This window comes from Myotis lucifugus, unplaced genomic scaffold (assembly GCF_000147115.1).
Source record: "Myotis lucifugus unplaced genomic scaffold, Myoluc2.0 scaffold_50, whole genome shotgun sequence".
NCBI classification, from domain to species: Eukaryota; Metazoa; Chordata; class Mammalia; order Chiroptera; family Vespertilionidae; genus Myotis; species Myotis lucifugus.
The window spans coordinates 690171-712034 of NW_005871098.1; the positions used below are offsets into that span (position 1 = coordinate 690171).

Consider the following 21864-nt stretch of genomic DNA (forward strand, 5'->3'; position numbering starts at 1 on the left):
AGAAAAAAAGGAGAGACTGGGAGCTTCAGTTGCAGGCTTGGCCTGCCTGAAAGCACCCCTCAACGCCTCATCCAGGCTGGCCAGGCACCCCAGTGGGGACCCCACCCTGAAGGGGGTGTGACCATCCTGAAAACAGCCATTAGCCCCTCACCCTGGCTGGCCAGGCACCCAAGCGGGACCCCCACCCTGATCCAGGACACCATTCAGGGCAAACCAGCTGGCCCCCACCCGTGCACCAGGCCTCTATCCTATATAGTAAAAGGGTAATATGCAAACTGACCCTAACAGCAGAAAGACTGGGAATGACTGGTCACTATGACACACACTGACCACCAGGGGGCAGACACTCAATGCAGGAGCTGCCCTCTGGTGGTCAGTGAGCTCCCACATGGAGGAGCTCTGCTCAGCCACAAGCCAGGCTGATGGCTGCCAGTACAGCAGTGGTGGTGGGAGCCTCTCCTGCCTCCTCAGCAGCGCTAAGGATGTCTGACTGCAGCTTAGGTCTGCTCCCCGCTGGCAAGTGGACATCCCCCGAGGGCTGCCGGGCTGCCAGAGGAATGTCTGATTGCCAGCTTGGGCCCAATCCCCCAGGGAGCGGGCCTAAGCCAGCAAGTGGTCACCCCCGAGGGGTCCCACACTGCGAGAGGGACCTCCCCACCCCCCCCCCCGAGTGCACAAAGTTTTTGCACCGGGCCTCTAGTATATATATAAAAGCCTAAGCGACCATTATGACCAAATGACCGCAACGACCGGTCGTCCAGTCACTATGACACGCACTGACCACCAGGGGGCAGATGCTCAACACAGGAGCTTCCCCCTGGTGGTCAGTGCGCTCCCACAGCCAACCTCCTGTGGCCCCTCTCCATGGTTGGCCAACCTCCTTTGGCCCCTCACCCTCCCTGGCCCACCAGTCCCCCTCCCGTGGCCCCTCCCCTTGGCCTTCCAGCCCCCCCATTGGCCCTGATCAGGGGGCTGGCTGGACAAAATCTGGCAGCCCCTCCCCCCTGGGTTGACCAACCTCCCGCGGCCCCTCCCCCTCCCCAGCCGACCAACCGCCCACGGCCCCTCCCCCCTGGCCAGCCGGCCCCCCAGTAGGCCTTGATCGCCGGCCAGGCCGAGGGACCCTGCCCATGCATGAATTCATGCACCGGGCCTCTAGTTTTAACATAATTGTAAAGGAAACTGAAGTTATGTTCATTTTTAACTTTTTTGAATATACAATATTTGCAAAATGACATTAGTTGTTACATATGTAATTGTAACTAAATTTAATAAAATAATATATAATTTTATGTGAAATCATTTTAATTTTGCTATAAAATTGAAAATAAAGCAAATTTATCAATGTTTAAAAGTAAAACTCCTTATGTTATTTCTCTGCAATATACAATGAAATACAAAATGTATAAAATGAAAGCAAATGTATAAGCAAATTTATAAGTGATACAGAAAAGAAACTCTATGGTTTGAAATTGGAAATTATATACCTGAAGCTTCAGGCATCACAGTATAATTCACGTATTTTATAAGTAATTTCAATAAAGAAAACTAATTTTTTTACTTGTACATAGTCCCAATCAATATTCAGATGTCACATTTTCAGAGATCTTTATTAATCCACTACCATACTCCTGCTCTCTGTTCTTTGGCTCCAGTGCTTTCAAAAAACATGAAGTCCTAAATAAAAACAAAATACAGAAATAAGTTTTCAGTAATAAAACTGAGGTCAATTCTTGGATGCATAAATGCTAAGGGATATGAAATATGATGAAACAGAATGACATATCTGCTAACCAAGAAAATTGTTTATTATAAGTAGATCTGGGAAAAGTTGATAGCTTCAGCTTCCCATTTTAATAGCAATTACATCCTATAATTCTATCACTTATTAATACCTGTATGGATTTAATTAGTCATCTGATAATTTCTCTCAATTTCACTTTTTCTCAGGTCTCCTGTAATGACTCTTTTTGAATCTTTCTTCCTAAACTTTTTATATTCTTTCTCTAATAATATAACTTTTCTTAAGACTGGAATACCATGTACAACTTTTAGATTTATTTCAGGGGAATGAAAGCCATCTTAGAGTTAGAATACCACTTAGAATTGTTTGGCCCAGTTTTATGATTTCTCTTCCAAATTTGTCCACTGTGTCCCCAGCTGGTCTCACTCCATCAATGCCTAACTAGATTCTCTCTTCCATGACTTAAAGTCAAATCCTATGGATTTTATCTCTCACATCTATCATTTTCCTTTATCCCTTCAACAGAAATAAGTTAATCCTTATTTGCAATCACTTGCAATTACTCTACTACAATTATACCTCTCTTCAATCCATTTCTCACACAGTCACCAGGATTTATCTTTCTAAAATTTGGATTTATAACAATTTTATTTATACCTAGTTTAAACATAATGAGTTAACTAAAACCATTTCAATGTATTCCCAATGTCTATTAGAAGTTGCACAGTCCTTAATAGTCCTTTAGTAGAAGCCCAATCTATTCCATGGTCATTTACTAACAATCCCACTACCACCCCCAATCCCATGTCCTATCTATCCAAATATCCTGACTGCCTTATCTTCCCTATACCATTACATAAATATCAGATCTTAAAAAAACCAATAAGTCATTAATCATCAATAGCCAGTCAATGTTGAAATTTCTATGAATCCCTGTAAATGTCTCTTTTTTTTTTTTTTGAGGCTGGGAAGATAAGTGAATAGAGTCAGATTTTTCTACCCATTCATTTATCCTAGCCTGTTTCAATGTTCCAAAGTTTAATTAATAGCACAAGGTTTAAATGTCTTTTTATACTGGTTTGTTCGATTCAGTATACAGAGTCTACAAACTGCATTAAGTTGATGTCTTTTAAGTCTCTCTCATTTTATTATCTTTTTATTTTCCTGACATTTATTTGTTGAAGGAAATGGATCTTTTTGCTGTATATTCTCTCATATTTTATTTTTTTCTGAGTGCATCCCCAAATAAACATTTAAGATATTCATTTAGATGTTCCAAACCATGCTTGCAGATTGGAATCACCTGGAAGTGATGTAAACAGTTTGAAGGCTTGGTCCCATCTCCAGAGATTTTGATTCACTATTTGGGTGCAGTCTTGATACAGGGAGTTTAAAAAGCTACCCAGGTGTATCTACTGTGCAGCTAAGATTGAGAACTGTTGCTCTCTTCCAGGTGTCCTTGATTTGGACTGCATATTGAATCACCTTAAGAGCTAAACAACAAACTTTCGATTGTGAGCTTCTGATTTAATTGAATGTGGGTATGATTTGGTACTTGGGGGTTTTTGAAATCTCCCTAAGTCAGCGGTTCTCAACCTGTGGGTCGCGACCCCTTTGGCGGTCGAACGACCCTATCACAGGGGTCGCCTAAGACCATCCTGCATATCAGATATTTACATTACGATTCATAACAGTAGCAACATTACAGTTATGAAGTAGCAACGAAAATAATTTTATGGTTGGGTCACAACATGAGGAACTGTATTTAAAGGGCTAGAAGGTTGAGAACCACTAAGTGATTTAATGGAAGACAAGTTTAGAATACTGCTCTATCCTGTGTGTGTCAACTGGCAGTTTCATCTGGTGGTTGGATTGGATGCACTTTTATTGCAGTTCGCACTCAAGTAGTAGAACAGTTAATTTAATAAAGAATCAGGACAAAATCTCCCCATTTCACTGGGTTCTACTCCACCTTAGCACATATCTGAGTGCACCTATTTTGATTTTTAAATAGAAGCCCCAAAGAGCAGAGCCTCTCCATAACACACAGTCCTTCTATTGCCATGTGAAACTATAGAATTTCCAGAGAAATTAGTCACTTGTGAATCTAGACTATCAGGAGAAAATGGAATTTCAGAGCTAGCATTAAATGGCACCCCCTTTGAATATAATCTATAAATTTAAGCAAGTCATTTAAAAAGGTACACTTTACTGAATCTTTCAGAATGATATTAAATAAATACCCAAGCTTAGCAAGAATATACTTACAATGAGGAAACATGCGCCAAGCATCACAGCTTTCATTTTCACATCAAGGTCTAAAGGGAACTGGATCCCAAAGTTATCAGCGTCTGTAAATGCCTCTCTAACAAAACCAGTCCATTGCTTGGAAATCTTGCCAACCACATTTTCTTCATCAAGAGATTTAATCTAAAAAAAAAAATGATGGTCTTAAAGAATTCTAGAAAACTGATAATAAAAACTACTTTCAAGTTTGGAATAAAATGAAACAAATGTGTTATTAAGCTTATGTGCAATACATAACTATGAACAGTATATTGCTCATTGGATGTATATAAATTCCTGTATTTATAGATACATGAAAAAAATTGTTTCTTTGCTACAGAAAACTTATATGAAAGTAGTTTTACTGCTTAGTCAGCGTGGCTCAGTGGTTGAGCATTGACCTATGAACCTAGAGGTCACGGTTCGATTCCCAGTCAGGGCACATGCCTGGGTTGCAGGCTCGATCCCCAGTAGGGGGCATGCAGGAGGCAGCCAATCAATGATTCTCTCTCATCATTGATGTTTCTCTCTCCCTCTCCCTTCCTCTTTAAAATCAATAAAAATATTTAAAAAATAAAGTAGTTTTACTGAAATATTTAACATTTTATATTGTACTAGTATATTAAGACACAGTACTAAATTATTTGAAGTGATCTAAAACAAAATTTAAGCAGGAAAAGATACAAACATTAAATATTTCTTTGATGAAATTTCTAGAAGCCATCAAGAAGGTAGCAAACTAAACACCATGTGACATCTGCTTTAAGACAAGCACAGAGTTTACTAGTACATAGGCTGAGTGATTACATGTGATGGGAAGGACATTACCACTCAATGTCAGTAGACAAACAGGAAGTGCTAAGGTGCTGGGAAAGAGGACTGGCAATTTTTAGTGAAGGAAAGTATCTAATAAGTAACTTAAAGAGATGCCACAGGTCCAGGGTTGGGGTAAGACTGGACAACAGGAGAGTGAGGGAACAATAAAATAGGAAAGGTGTATGAAAAAAAGCTCTGAAGTAATTTTTTTAAATTTTACAATTCTGCCTGAAGAAACTCCAGGACCACTATAAAGAGTTAGACAGTTGCCCCTCACCAAGTGGGCATATGGCAGCTGATGGTAGCTACACTCACCATGGTGTGTACACATAGGGTTGTGTCAACTCAGGAAGAGAAAAGTCCTTTTCAAATATACACAAGGTAGCACATGTGCCAGCAAAATCCTTTGAAGCTCCAGCTCAAGTTGGAACTGCTAAATAAATGTGGGGAAACTAAAAACAGTTGACTCATTTTATTCCAGTGTGGGTGCTTAAGTTCTTAACAAACCTGAAATACGCTTTTAATATGAAAACTGTGACAGCATGGGTTGCTGTTCATCAATATTCATCCACCCCTCCCACTGTAGGTCCAGTATTCTTCTCTGAACATTGATACTTAGGGTTGGCCATGTGACTTGTTTGACCAATGGAATGTTAGTGTATATGACAGTGAGCAGAGACCTTAAACATGGCTAAGCGGTTTGGCCTGGCTCTTGCTCTCCAGTGATCAGCCACCAGAAAATCATGTAGTTCTTGCTAGAGCTCTAGAATGAGCATACTTGGAGCAGGTCCGAAGCCAACTTCAAGCCTAAATCAGTGCCATCTAGCTGAGCCTATGTGTATCCACTGAGACACAATTGACCTGCAGACTCACAAGCATGAGAGCAAATGCCTGTTGTTTTAAGCCACTGATCTTTAGGGGTTTTATGTTATACAACACTGTTCTGGGAAAACAGATTAAGTAAATCTTGTGCACCCTTTAGTGTTTTATCTGCTAATAGCTGTAATCTAAGTATTTGTAGCTTGTAAAGTAATCTTATTTTGTTTTTTAAATTTATTTTTAATTTTGAAAATGAACAATACAGAGGATAACCTATGAGCCACAATAATGCTGCACTAGATTTAACAGATATTAATATTTTCTTTTTTATTCCTATAGTTCAGAATGTGAAAAATGATCTACAGCTGAAAAGTCAACAGGACTAAGTAATTTTTAGCTAAATTCTAGATACTTAAAAAACAGAAAATCTATATAATGAAATGATTTTAATTTCTGAAAAAATAAACTGATATTACTATTTAATTTAAATGTTAATTATTAAAAATAATTGATAAAGGTATTCTAGTGATTCTTAGCCATTTATCTATTTGAACATTATCTCAGCACAGTCTCTGTCCTCTTTCTGTACTCCTCTTTGGCATGTATGCAAGAGTAGTTTATTCTAGCTTCCCATCCCTTCAAATTTTTTTATCCCTTTAAATTTAAATTATACTCCTTTATTTTCCTAACATAGATTTTCATTTCAGTAATTTATCTTCATCTGTATCTAAGTCCTTTCCAATGAGGTTTTATCAATCTTCATTCTACTACCTGTCTTGTTTTCAAAACTTCCTGTCCTTTAATATTAGTTTCATTCTTCTCCTTATGGTTCTTGTTTTGTCTAATGTTTTTTTAAATACTTCTTATATGATCAATTGCAGATTGTTCCATTATATGAAGTTTGTTCTTGGTGAATTAGTTCCTAGAGCATTATGTACTCATGACTTCAACTATCATCTGTGTGTTGAAAACCCCTCAACTTTTCCCTCTACATACCTAAAATCCAATACAACTCAAATACAAATTATTAACTTTTCATAAATCAACGAGTTCTCCTCCAAGATTCTTAATGTGGCCAATGGCATTATTATTCATTCAGCTTCTTATCTTCAGAGATCAGAATAATCTCCCAATTTTCTTTCATCTTCAACTGACATCAAATCCATGAATCAGTTCCACTTAGTACATTTATTAAATATATCTTGAATTATTTCTTCCTTATGGCATAACTTCTGCTCTTGCTATTTATTACATATACCAAGTTGCCATGCCAATTCATATTCAAACAGAATTCATATTCCATAATGGTTCCTCATATTGATAATTTCTGCATTCCATTTCCCATCAGCTAGCTTTCAGAAATGTTTCAAGGTGCTATTTTCACAATTCACTCAAAGATGTTACTTAATAGCACTATTCTAGATGCACAGAAGTAGAGTTAATTTATTACCTATAATAGATGCTATAAATCATCCATTGAGAAGGGTTGCTAATTCCTTAGCATTAATATCAGAGTTTCACAATCAAGTCTGACTTGCTTCACTAGTATTTTCACTTATTTTCAAACAAATAAAATATGTGTTAGCCAAACTTCTGTTAATACTCCCTGAAAAAACAATTACCTTTTTACTCCTCTGGATCTTTGATAGGAATGATAACCCCTATGTAAAGAACTATCTTATACATAAATCTATGAAGTCTTTACACATACATAGCATAAATCCCATCCCACAATCTATATCCCTTTTAAAGGATTCATCTTTATATAACCAGGGTCTAACACAGGAATTCAGTATCATGTAACCAGGCAGATAATATAACCTAAAGAAGCTGGCTAGTGGAAAACCTAAGAAAGTCATGGGAGACTGGCAGAGTTCCCACATATTAGTCACAATGGGCAGCACCACTTAGGTTCAGCCTGTTTTCTGCCCCTTTTATAGAAATGTGGGCCCAATTTACCACATTTTCTTCTTTTCCAATAGAACAAGAAAATCAAGATTCAGTTATAAAACCTTCTGACTTTTAATATTTGCAACTAAATAACATGAATTATTAAGGCTAGGCCATCTGTTGGAAAACAGCTGTGATGAAATTGCTCCATGTAGTAAGTACAAAGATATATTGTGGTTTCTAACAATCAATTTTTTTCCCCCAAAATACATTTTTATTGATTTCACAGAGGAAGGGAGAGGGAGAGAAAGATAGAAACATCAATGATGAGAGAGAATCATTGATTGGCTGCCTCCTGCACCCCCCACACTGGAGATTGAGCCCACAACTTGTGCATGTGCCCTGACTGGAAATCAAACCATGACCTCCTGGTTCATAGGTTGATACTCAACCACTGAGCAACGCCAACTGGGCTCTAACAATCAAATTAAATACAAAGATAAAGGAAAGACCACAGAGAAGTATAATTGGGTAGCTCATCTTACACTATCTTTCTGAAAACTCTCTTTGCATAATTGGACTTTTTGTAGGAATTCAAACATGTTAGATCTTCTGAAGAGGGCGAAGAGCATTGTCAGCCTGTGTTTCAGACTAAGCAAGGATCACAGGCTTTTGCAGTCAGATGTAGATGACAAGGTTAACCTTCTATTCAAAATGGATAATGTATAGGACTTTTATACAAAACCACATTTAAATATTAGTTGTTTTGCTTATATTTATTTGAGTGCAAGGCTCTGCTTTTTTTTATCTTTAATTTCTTTATTGTTTAAGGTATTACAAATGTGTCCTCATCCCCCCATTAACCCCCAACTTCCCCCCTTCCCCCATACACTCATGCTCTCATCGCCCTTTTGTCCGTGTCCATTGGTTTGGCTTATATGCACGCATACAAGTCCTTTAGTTGATCTCTTCCCCTTACCCCCACCCTCCCCTACTTTCCCTCTGGGGATTAATAGTCTGATTGCTGTTTCTCTGTCTTTGGATCTGTCCCTGTTCATCAGTCTATGTTGTTCTCTATATTCCACAAATGAGTGAGATCATGTGGTATTTATCTTTCTCTGACTGGCTTATTTCACTTAGCATAATGCTCTCCAGTTCCATCCATGCTGTTGCAAATGGCAAGAGTTCCTTCTTTTTTACCGCAGCATAGTATTCCACTGTGTAGATACACCACAGTTTTCTAATCCACTCATCTGCTGACGGGCACTTAGGCTGTTTCCAAATCTTAGCTATGGTGAATTGAGCTGCTATGAACATAGGGGTGCATATATCCTTTCTGATTGGTGTTTCTGGTTTCTTGGGATATATTCCTAGAAGTGGGATCACTGGGTCGAATGGGAGTTCCATTTTTAGTTTTTTGACGAAACTCCATACTGTTCTCCACAGTGGCTGCACCAGTCTGCATTCCCACCAGCAGTGCAGAAGGGTTCCTTTTTCTCCACATCCTCTCCAACATTTGTTGTTTGTTGATTTGTTGATGATAGCCATTCTGGAGGGTGTGAGATGATACCGCATTGTCATTTTGATTTGCATCTCTAGTGTAATTAGTGACTTTGAGCATGTTTTCATATGTCTTTCGGCCTTCTGTATGTCCTCTTTCGAAAAGTGTCTATCTAGGTCCATTGCCCATTTTTTGATTGGATTGTTTATCTTCCTATTGTTAAGTTGCATGAGTTCCCTGTAAATGTTGGAAATTAAACCCTTATCTGTGATATCATTAGCAAATATGTTCTCCCATGCAATGGGCCTTCTTGTTGTTTTGTTGATGGTTTCCTTTGCTGTTCAATAGCTTTTTATTTTGATGTAGTCCCATTTGTTTATTTTCTCTTTAGTTTCCATTGCCCTAGGAGCAGTATCAGAGAAGAAATTCCTTCGGCATATGTTTGCGATTTCGCTGCCTGTGGATTCCTCTAGTATTTTTATGGTTTCCCGACTTACATTTAAATCTTTTATCCATTTTGAGTTTATTTTTGTGTATGGTGTGAGTTGGTGGTCTAGTTTCATCTTTTTGCATGTATCTGTCCAATTTTCCCAACACCATTTATTGAAGAGACTGTCTAGACTCCATTGTAAGCTCTTGCCTCCTTTGTCAAATATTAATTGGGCATAGTGCTTTGGGTCAATTTCTGGGATCTCTATTCTATTCCATTGATCTATATGTCTGTTCTTGTGCCAGTACCAAGCTGTTTTAAGAACAGTGGCTTTGTAATACAGCTTGATATCTGGTATTGAGATCTCACCTACTTTATTCTTCTTTCTCAGAATTGCTGCAGCTATTCAAAGTCTTTTTTTTATTCCAGATGAATTTTTGGAACATTCGTTCTAGATCTGTGAAATATGCCATTGGTAATTTAATGGGGATTGCATTGAATCTATAGATTGCTTTGGGTAGTATGGACATTTTGATGATATTGATTCTACCAATCCATGAGCACGGAATGATCTTCCATCTATTTATGTCTTCCTCTATCTCTTTTTTCATTGTCCTGTAGTTTTTCGCATATAAGTCTTTTACCTCCTAAGTTTATTCCTAGGTATCTTAATTTTTTTGGTGTGATGGTAAATGGGATTGCTTTTTTAGTCTCACTTTCTGTAAGTTCACTATCGGTGTAAAGAAATGCCATAGATTTCTTGGCATTAATTTTGTATCCTGCTACATTGCCGAATTCATTTATTAAGTCTAATAGTTTTTTGATGGAGTCTTTAGGGTTCTCTATGTACAGTATCATGTCATCTGGAAATAAGGGCAGTTTTACTTCTTCTTTTCCAATTTGGATGCCTTTTATTACTTCTTCTTGTCTGAGTGCAACAGCTAGTACTTCCAGTACTATGTTGAACAGGAGTGGTGAGAGGGGGTATCCCGTCTTGTTCCTGTTCTTAGGGGAAATGGTTTTAGTTTTTGTCCATTGAGTATGATATTGGCTGTGGGTTTGTCATATATGGCTTTTATTATGTTGAGGTATGATCCTTCTATTCCTACCTTGCTGAGAGTTTTTATCAAGAAAGGGTGTTGGATTTTGTCAAATGCTTTTTCTGCATCAATTGATATGACTATGTGGTTTTTATCTCTCAAACTGTTTATGTGATGTATTACGTTTATTGATTTGTGGATATTGTACCATCCTTGCATCCCTGGGATAAATCCTACTTGGTCATGGTGTATGATCTTTCTGATGTACTGCTGCATCCGATTTGCTAGGATTTTGTTGAGGATTTTGGCATCTATGTTCATGAGGGATATTGGCCTGTAATTCTCTTTCATTGTGTTGTCTTTATCTGGTTTTGGAATTAGGGTAATGCTGGCTTCATAGAATGAGCTTGGAAGTGTTCCGTCCTCTTGAATTTTTTGGACTAGTCTGAAGAGGATAGGTTTTAGTTCTTCCTTGAATGTTTGGTAAAACTCCCCTGTGAAGCTGTCTGGTCCTGGGCTTTTGTTTGCTGGAAGCTTTTTGATTACTACTTCAGTTTCTTCCATAGTTATTGGCCTATTGAGATTTTTAGATTTTTCCTGATTAAGTTTTGGAAGGTTGTATTTTTCTAGGAATATGTCCATTTCCTCCAGGTTGTCTAGTTTGTTGGAGTAGAGTTGTTCATAGTATTTTTTAACAGTCCTTTGTATTTCTGTGGGGTCTGTTGTTATTTCTCCTCTTTCATTTCTGATTTTGTTTATTTGGGTCCTTTCTTTTTGTTTCTTAGTGAGCCTGGCTAGAGGTTCATCAATCTTGCTTATCCTTTCAAAGAACCAGCTCTTGGTTTTGTTGATCTTTTGTATTGTTTTTTTGGTCTTTATGTCATTTATCTCCACTCTGATCTTTATTATTTCCTTCCTTCTGCTTACACTGGGCTTTTCTTGTTGCTCTCTTTCTAACTCTTTCAGTTATAGGGTTAGGTAATTTATCATCATTGTTTTTGTTTTTGTATTTTTTTAAAAAATATATATATATTTTATTGATTTTTTTACAGAGAGGAAGGGAGAGATAGAGAGTAAGAAACATCGATGAGAGAGGAACATCGATCAGCTGCCTCCTGCACATCTCCTACTAGGGATGTGCCCGCAACCCAGGTACATGCCATTGACCGGAATCGAACCTGGGACCTTTCAGTCTGCAGGCTGACGCTCTATCCACTGAGCCAAACCGGTTTCGGCGATTGTTTTTGTTTTTTACAGTAGGCTTGTAGAGCTATGAACTTCCCTCTCAAGATTGCTTTCGCTGTGTCCCATAGGTTTTGGATTGTTGTGTTTTCATTGCCGTTTGTTGCCATGATGTTTTTTTATTCTTCTTTGATCTCTCTGGTAACCCAGTCATTGTTTAATAGCATGCTATTTAGTCTCCATGTGTTTGATTTTTTTGGATTGTTTTTATTGTAGTTGATTTCCAGTTTTATGCCATTGTGATCTGAGACGATGCTTGATATGATTTCTATCTTCTTGAATTTGAAGAGACTTTGTCTGTGACCCAATATATGGTCTATCTTTGAAAATGACCCATATGCACTTGAGAAGAATGTATATTCTGTGGCTTTGGTGTGAAATGTTCTGAAGATGTCAATTAATTCCATCTGATCTAGTGAGTCATTTAGGATTGATGTTTCTTTGCTGATTTTTTTGTTTAGAGAGTTTGTCCAATGGTGATAGTGGGGTGTTAAAGTCCCCTATTATGATGGTATTGCTGTCAATCTCTCCCTTGATCTCCTCCATAAGTTTTCTTATGTATTTGGGTGCTCCTATATTGGGTGCGTATATGTTTACCAGAGTTATTTCTTCTTGTTGGATTGCTCCTTTTAGTATTATGAAGTGGCCTTCCTTATCTCTTTTTATGTCCTTCACTTTGAGATCTAACTTGTCAGATATAAGTATTGCTACCCCAGATTTTTTTTCATTTCCATTCGCCTGAAAAACCTTTTTTCCATTCCTTCATCATCAATCTGTGTGCATGTTTTTTTCTGAGCTGGGTTTCCTGTAGACAGCAGATATATGGGTCATGGTTTCTTATCCACTCAGTTACCTTAAGTCTTTTGATTGGGGCATTTATTCCATTTACATTTAAAGTTATTATTGATAGATACTTGTTTGTCGCCATTTTTATTCTTTACCCCTGTGTTCTTTCTTTGTTTCCTATTTTTTCTTTTTACAGCAGACCCTTTAGCATTTCTTGCATTGCAGGTTTGGTGGTAATAAAATCCCGTAGTCCTTTTTTGTCTGTGAAGTTCCTGATTTCACCCTCAATTTTGATTGATAGCCTTGATGGGTACAGTATTCTTGGATTCAGACCCTTCCATTGCATTACTTTGTATATTTCATTCCATTCCCTTCTTGCCTGATGTGTTTCTGTTGAGAAATCCGTCGCTAGTCTGATGGGGGATCCTTTGTAAGTAACTTTCTGTCTCTCTCTGACCGCTTTTAAGATTCTTGCTTTGTTTTTTGTGTTTGCCATTGTAATTATGATGTGCCTTGGCATCGGTCTTTTGGGGTTCATTTTGTTTTGGACTCTGTGAGCTTTTTGGATTTGTGTGAGTTTTTTCTTCCCTATATCAGGGAAGTTTTCTGTCATTATTTTTTCAAATAGGTTTTCTATTCCTTGCTCAGTTTCCTCTCCTTCTGGCACCCCTGTTATGTGGATGCTGTTTCATTTCGTGTTGTCCCAAAGTTCTCTTAGGCTCTCCTCCTGCTTTTTAATTTTTTTTTTTCTAGAAGCTGCTCTCCTTGGGTATTTTTTCCTACCTTGTCTTCTAGCTCACTGATGCGGTCCTCTGCTTCTTCTAGTCTACTGTTGATGCTTTCTATTGAGTTCTTTATAGCAGTGATGTCATTTTTCATTTCTTCTTGGTTCTTCTTCATTTCCTCTTGGTTCTTACACATATTGTTGAATTTGTCTTCCATTCTTTTCATCCACCTTATGATCATTTCTCTGAATTCTTTCTCTGACAGGTTGCTTGCCTCCATTGCCTCCATTGTGTTTACTTCCTTTTCTGGTGATGCCTGTTTTTCTTTCATATGAGGGCTGTTTCTTTGTCTCCCCATGATCTCTCTTCTCCAGGTGTTTGGTTATGTAGTTCTCTCTCTGCTGCGTTGAGTTAAAGGCACAAAATACAACACAACAAGGCACAACGCACATGGCACTGAAATGTATTCATAATACTAATAACCCCAAATAAAGGTGACCACCAGATCAAGGAGAATTAGGGGATTAAGAGCAAGAAGAGAAAAAGAAAAAAGCGAAAAAGAAAAAAAAGGAGTGCAAAAATGAAATTTGGAGAAGAAAAAAAAAGTAAGAGAGAAAAGAAAGAGAATGAAATAGAAGAGGGGAAGAAACTATTTGTATGGGGAGAAAACTCCAATAGAACAGCCACTAATCCCAACAAATTCCAGCAACAGATCCCTGGAGATGAATGCAAACTACAAACAACAAGTAATATCAAGCGAGGTGAGGGAAAACAGAAGCAAAAAAATAACCAGGAAAAAAAAACTGACAGAAAAATAAAAAGAAAAAGCAAAACTATCTCACAAACAAGCATAAAAAAAAAAACCCAATATACTCAATAATCAAGCAAACAACAACAAAACGACAGAGAGAAAAATAACTTTGGATAGTGAAGAAAGAGCAGAGAGAGGTGTATATGGATTTAAAGCAAGAGATTGGTAATTAGATATATAAGGAGGGTGAAATTTTAACAGGGGGTAAAAATAAGGAATAGGGAAAATCTAAAGCAGGGATAGGGTAAGAGAAACAGGACAACAAAAGGGGAAAAGTGAGGAAGAGAGTTTTGGGATAAAGGTAAAGTTGAGGTAGAATAAAAGGATGCTAAAGGAAAGATGAAAATAGAATGTAGAACACTAATCCCAAAATATTCACCTTAACAAGACATGACCCAAAGGGAACAAAGCATGAATGTACTCATGGCACCGATAACCCCAATATAAGCAACCACCTGAGAAAAGATAATTAGGGGAGAGAAAAGAGAGCACAAATGATATCTAAGAGAGAGAAAAAAAGATAGGAGAGAAAAGAAAAAGGAGAATATATATTTATGGAGAAAATACCACAGAGCCAATAGATAAACCAAACAAATACAAACACCAAACACTCAGTAAAGAGGGTGAGGCAATGCTCTGCATTTTTTTTCCATTTAGCATAATCAACACTGAAGCTCAATGAGATTAATGACTTCCTTTCTGACCAAAGTTAAATATACGAGCAGTGTCTCCCTCTTGAGCTATTAGGATACACATATTTATTTAATATATTTGTAACATCCTCACAACTTATATTATTATTATATTAGGAAAGAAAAACCTATAAACATGATTAAATCTCTTACCTCAAAATCAACATCTGCACAACAGCCGCACACAAGACATGGACCAATAATTTTGAGTACATCCTCTCTCCTCTCATTTTGAATGGTTAACTTTGGCAGGCATGGGTGCCAATTTTGAATAACATAACCCACTGGTACACCAGGAGGAGCATAAATTTCTATCTACAAAAGCAAAAGAACATGTAAATTGTAATAATAATAATGATGTCTAATAATGGCTCTTATTTATTGAATATATTCTAAGTGTCAGACACTGTTCTAAGCACCACTTGATTTACAACAAGTTGGTACTATTATTCCTATTCATGGAGGAAGTAAATGAAGAACAGAGTTAACTAACTTTATCAGATTCCCTAGCTGCAAAGTAGATGAGATGAGTCACACACTCAGACAGGCTGCATGCATAGACTCCACTCTTCAGCACTGCTCTCCAGACCTGTACATTTAAAAATTTCCATACTTATGAAACACTAGAGGCCTGCTGCACAAAATTCTTGCATGGGGGTGGGGGGGTCCTTCAGCCCAGCCTGCACCCTCTTGCAATCTGAGACTGCTGGCTCCTGCTTGCCCAATTGGGTCTAAACCGGCAGTTGGACACCCCTCTCGCAATCCAGGACTGCTGGCTCCTGCTCGCCTGCCTGCATGATCTCCCCTAAACACTCGCCTGCCTGCCTGATAGTCCCTAACCGCTCTCCTGCCTACCTGCTCGCCCTTAACCTCTCATCTGCCTGCCTGCTCGCCCCTAACCACTTGCCTGCCTGCCTGATTTCCCTGGTCTCTGGTCGTTCCACCATTTTGGTCACTGGGCTTTTATTATATAGGATGTTGAAATTATTAAGGTACTTTTTTCTCAAACTCCTATAAAAACAGTGGCTTAGATGTATGAATAGAATCTTGATTGCTGGTGCAATTTTCAAATCTGAGTAGCAATGGCTCTATAATGGAAAGGAACTGGGGCCTAAAATCTTGGCTCTGCTATTAGCGGGGTGACCTAGGGCGAGCATGTCAAATTCTCGGCCCATGAGCTACATATGGTCCACAACAAACATTTTTGCAGCCTGGCTAATATAATGGTATGTAAGAAACATTTTAATAAAAATTGCATAACTTAATTTTTACAATATCCTGTTATACATAATTATTAATAACTAGAGGCCTGGTGCATGAAAATTCATGTACTGGAGGGGGATTCCCTCAGCCCAGCCTGTCCTCTCTCACAGTCTGGGAGCCCTTAGGGGAGGGAGGCGACCCAGGGATCAGGGGAAGGTGACACCCCCATCACACCTCTGCTGCTGCCACTGCCAGCAGTGCAAGCCTCGGCTGGCCCTGGTTACCTGAGCCTCGGGCAGCCCTGGGAGGCTGGGCAGCCAACATCCAAGGCTTGCCTGCACCTTGGGCGTCGGCTGGGCAGCCAACATCCGAGGCTTGCCTGTGCCTCGGACTGGCCCTGGGCAGCTAGGGGTTGAAGGGACTGGGAGACTCCAGAGGTAGGCATGTGGAGAGGCTGGACCCGCTTGGGGGCAGGCCCAGCCATGCTGCATGCCTGCCACACTGGCGGAGCTGAGAGGACTGGGCACCACCATCTTGTGGCTGTGGGCGCCACCATCTTTGAGGGCATGATGGTCAATTAGCATATTCACTCTCTATTAGATAGGATGAACTACAACATTCGCTAATGACTAATTACTATAATTGTATTGCATTCATTTCCCTTATGCGCTGTACACACAGGCACACCATCTCTCTCCACTAATACTAGCAGCGAATATTTTAGCAGCGGATTGCCACGTCATTAGTCTTGTACTGACTTGTTTGGTGTGTGCAATGAGAAATATTTTGCTTTTGGAGAACAAGAAAAATAGGTTTATTTTTGTTATGCTTATTAATTTGTGCAGTATTCAGTGTCTGGTAAGTTAATGCTCAAGAAAAAATATTAATTTTTATTAAAATGTTCTATTATTTTATGTTAACAAGTACTCATTTATTTCAGCCCTTTGTATTCAGCATGTCTCTATTGAAATAAACCAATATTTCTATGAAAATTGAGGCTTTTGTTTTTTTGCAGCCCACATAAACTTAAACCTTGTTTATTTGGCCCATGTTAGTCTTTGAGTTTGACATGCTTGACTTAGGGAGTTCCTTAGCATGCTCATGTGTAAGTGACATAGTCATAAACTATTTTCTAAGGTCAATAGTATAATGTTTGTCAATGTGCTCTTTACATTCAGAGCATATTCCACCAAACTCTCAGTTTTTCCTCAGATATTCCTATGGAAAGATACCATTATACCTAACCTAAATGACAAAACACAACATAATTCAGTAGGAATAGCTTCAGTTATCTTTTGAAAATAAATGCAGTCTTAGACTTCAAATATCTATGTGCCTGTGCTTTGGTCGGTCTGTGACCTGGTCTCACAGCTACTTGTCTGGAATGACAGCTGTGACAAGTAGCTGTGGAGATAGAGGCAAAGACCAACTTTCCTGTATGCTCTCTGTTCCCTGGTGCCTCCCCTGAGATCCATGTTCTGTACCAGTTAGCTGACAAGTAATATGAAATAGACACTTGGTCTTTATAGAATTGAAGGCACCCACACCTAGCATATACCTATTACAGGTGCACAAATATATTAATTTTTTTTAATGGGGAACTTAAGAACACACGAGTTGGCATTTCTCAAAGGTGGTATCTCCTAGGTTTCTTCCATAATAGGTTGGCCAAAATTGTGAGATGGACATATCTGTTCTTTTCTTCATTCTTCTGTACACTTGATCCTGGAATTGTATCCTAGGATATTCTCTGCGGTGCCCTCCTCTGGCTTTAGCCAGACCTCTCATGGTCATTTAAAGTAAGGGACTTTACCAGCATGCCTTATCTTCTCAACTCTTCCCAAAGTCTGACTCTGAGCAGAAGCTCATTCCCATGAGATGAACTTCTCAGGGCCAGGGGGCTAACTGCTCACTATTTTTCACCTGCCACCCTTCTTCTCCCAATTACTCTCAAGCATAAAACAATAGTTCATGGACCAAATTTTAGAAAATCTTATTTGATTATACAGTTTCAATGAAAGGGTGATAATTCTTGTTGAACTACTTTACATATTACCCAGTTAAATGCTCACTGACCTCCTGAAGGCAGCAGGGGCAACAACAGCTGGTACATCTTAGTGGTCTCTCCAGAGTTATGACCTCTCGGCCCATAAGATCAAGAATCCTCATGGTAAAAGGCCTATTAGCCCCACAGCAATTTCGGGTACAGCAATCAGTATCTTCCACGGCAAAGTAAATCCTCTGTCCAAGGCTGTTCTTAATTTCATATTTGTTATTTGTTTCAAAACCTATTAAGACTAAAAACATAAAAGGGAGTCATTATGACCATTATGATAAAAGAATATAGGATTGAATCTATCCTAAGATACTATAATATCTAGTTATACAATTTTTAGATGATACTTCATGTCACATTGGGAGAAAGCAAAGGAAAGGTGTTTGGAGATGATTCCAACAAAGGAAAAACAACAAAGGAAGAGAATTAGGAGAGAGTATGAAAGTATACAAAATTAAGAGTCCTGTGTGAGACATGGAAAAAAAAACCCATATTCTCCTAATTCCATAGAATCGTGTTGAAAAGGGAGACTTAAGAACTCATACTATTTGCTCACCTTAAAATGTCTTTCCAGCTCCTAAGCAATCCATACAAATAGTTAATAATTACTAAATTTGGAACTTTATGTTTTATGATTAATATATACTAGTATACACTTTAAAATATATATATATATGTATATATATATATATGTTATAAATCTAAAAACTATGAATGGAGTACTGTACTAATGGAGTACTGTACTATATAGGGTCTTTTGGGAGGATCTATAATCTCAAAAATAAATTCCCTAAAATAAAACATGAAAAAAAAATTCAGAATACAAATTATCCAACAACAAAGAGCTCCTTTCCAGGAGTTTAAACTTAGTTTAAACAAACTAACAATAATGAGAACATTATAAATACCTACCAATGTATGTTGTATGTAATCTGAATATAATAGATAATAATTTTATTGTAATTGAATCTATCACCGACTAGTGAAATTAATATTATAATTTCTACTAGTGGTAAGAAACTTTGCAGAGAGGTGAAGAGTTTTCATTAAAGTCTATATCTAGGAAAAAAGACACTATGGTTCATGAATCTTCCCGGCACGAGTTTTGAAACATCTGGTGACTTCCTATGCTCATATTATATGTGAGGAGTACTGTACCCAGAGAGACATCTGTTGGAGTCAGACCCATTCACATGAGCAGGAATGCTGTTTTGGGAAGTCAGATCTCTAGGCCTGCTGATCAGCATCCTTCAACATCCTAAGTGATAATCCTCGGCCCATGGCAAAAGGGTTTTATAGGGTTCATCTGAACTCCCAAGAGAAACTGTTGGCAGGATTGTAATTTTCTACAACATACCCATCCAGATTCAAAAAATGTATTCACTTTGGAAATGCACTAAGATAAGTGCACTACTGCACGTGGCTCTGTGCCAATCTCAAGGTTATCACATATTAGGGGAGGAAAAGCCAGAGTGAGAGAGGTTAGATAAAGTGATAAATCACTGAAGTGCTTTCTAGAGAGAAGAGGGAGCAAAAGTAAATTCTGGTTGGTTTCCTTCTAAATTAGGGTCTATATCATAAGGATGGATGCCCAGAGTAATAGTATTTTACCACTTGATTCCTAAGTTCAAGAAATGAATTATCAGGATGAGAGACATTTGTAAATAAACAGTTTTAATCATTCCACATCTGTTAAAGTGTTATAATTGTGGTTGTTGATATGCCTTTATTTGCACAAATGTCTTCTCTTTCTAGAAATATAATCAACACAATCAATACATACCTTCTAGAAGCTCAACTTGCTGATGAATCAGTATCTGATCTATCTATTATAATAAAAACAAAAAGTTAAACTGTAAATTATATATCACATTTTTAAGCCAACCAAATTAACATCAGTTTTTATATTTTATTTTATTTTATTTTTTTAATATATTTTATTGATTTTTTACAGAGAGGAAGGGAGAGGGATAGAGAGTCAGAAAATCGATGAGAGAGAAACATCGATCAGCTGCCTCCTGCACATCTCCCACTGGGGATGTGCCCGCAACCCAGGTACATGCCCTTGACCGGAATCGAACCTGGGACCCTTGAGTCTGCAGGCCGACGCTCTATCCACTGAGCCAAACCGGTTTCGGCGGTTTTTATATTTTAAAGAATACATATAATCAATTAACAATACTTACCAATATTATCAATATTTAATGATAATTTATATTACTTCTAGATATACCTGAAATTAATATATACTTTATATTTTTTATTTCTTTTATTTTTTAAAGAATAGTTTATAGATTTTTAGAGAGAGAGGAAGGGGAAAAAGAAACATCCATTAGCTGCATCCTGCACTCCTCCCTGGGGATTGTGCCCACAACCCGGGCATGTGCCCTGACTGGGAATTGAACCAGCAACCTCTCAGTGCATGAGACAATGCCCAACCAACTAAGCCACACCGGCCAGAGCTAAAGTTAATATGTTTTTAATTAAAAATATCTATTGAATGGCCTGGCCAGTGTGGCTCAGTGGTTGAGTGATAAATAGTGATAATTATAACACCTAAATATCATAGAGCTTTTATAAGGATCAAATGAGTTAATACTTGTATTATACTTAGGAACAAAGCCTGGAAAATGGTGCTTAATAAGTGTTTGCTGTTGGTTAGTATCAGATTATATTCAAGATCATAGAAAATTCAATTTCTTAAGCCATATGTAGTTTGCTTTAAAAGTAAGCCTGATCTGCTCAGCCAGTGTGGCTCAGTGGTTGAGTGTCGACCGATGAACTAGGAAGTCACTGTTCGATTCCCAGTGAGGGCACATGCTTGGGTTGTGGGCTCCATCCCCAGTGTGGGTCATGCAGGATGCAGCTGATAAATGAATATCTCTCATCTTTCATGTTTCTATCTCTCTCTCCCTCTCTCTTCCTCTCTGAAATCAATAAAACTATATTTTTAAAAAATAAAAATAAAAGTAAACCTGACCTAGAAGAATTAGAGTAATTTGTTTGCAAAAAATGTTGTTTTACCATTTCAGACATTTGCTAATTAGTCATTTGTTAATAAGTAAACTGGAAGCACAGTTTTATTTGAATGACTATTCGAGGTATTTGAAATTACCTGACTTAAATATTCCAACCCTGGTGGACAGTCTGATGGAGGTGGTGGTGCTGGCATCCATGGTACCCCTGCAGGTCCAACTGGCTGATTATACACTGGCTGGTGTTGGACAGGAAAGCCCACTGGACCAGCACTTGAACAGCCAGGTGGTGGGACTGAATAGTCAGCCTGGGGGACAGGATAGCCTGCTAGCATCCCAGGATAGGCAGCTTGCAAGCCAGGGTAGCCAGTATGTCCTGGAGGTCCTGCAATATGAACAAGTGAAATAATTTGTAACTATACCGAAAAATGGAAACATCAAGTCTTTGGGTTTACCCCAGTATCTACAAACTGAAATTTCAGTTTAGGAATCTTGTTTCTATGAAGCTTAAACTTCATGTTTTTATCTTTCATCAAATTTTCAATGAAATATCATATACATTTATATTTTGAGAGTTTTGGGCAGAATAGAATTGGCCCTGGCCTTATTTTTATTATTCAACACTCAGATGAAAATATGCTTAATACCTAAGAAAGTGAAAGAATCAACAATGATCTAGAGTCATTTGCACAAATATTCTGAAATGCCTTCATGGAAAAGAGAGAGAACATTGAGTAGAAGGTCCAACATAAAGGCTTTAGGAGCCAGCATTTCTAGGATCAAAGCACTCTGTAAAACTGGAAATTTTGGAATTCTAAAAAATCATATCTTCTATATATATATAGAGA

The 21864-nt window shown here is 38.1% G+C and overlaps 1 protein-coding gene and 1 non-coding gene across 4 annotated transcripts in view; both read right to left on the bottom strand.

Annotated features, from left to right (window-relative positions):
• Window positions 1-1418: 1418 nt before the first annotated feature.
• The window catches only part of PLSCR1 (phospholipid scramblase 1), a 34913-nt gene continuing 14467 nt past the window's right edge, over window positions 1419-21864 (bottom strand). For all 3 annotated transcript variants that reach the window (XM_014455771.2, XM_006088632.3, XM_023753749.1), the window contains 6 exons: window positions 21157-21401; window positions 19825-19867; window positions 18062-18282; window positions 14936-15097; window positions 4013-4174; window positions 1419-1677 (listed from right to left, as the gene is read on the bottom strand). In XM_014455771.2, the coding sequence (XP_014311257.1) occupies window positions 1621-1677; window positions 4013-4174; window positions 14936-15097; window positions 18062-18282; window positions 19825-19867; window positions 21157-21401 (890 nt within the window). In that variant the 3' untranslated portion in view covers window positions 1419-1620. The remainder of the gene's footprint in view (window positions 1678-4012; window positions 4175-14935; window positions 15098-18061; window positions 18283-19824; window positions 19868-21156; window positions 21402-21864) is intronic.
• LOC111826000 lies at window positions 2700-2838 on the bottom strand. The gene has a single exon (XR_002829247.1). It is a non-coding gene; the product is annotated as a small nucleolar RNA SNORA36 family (small nucleolar RNA).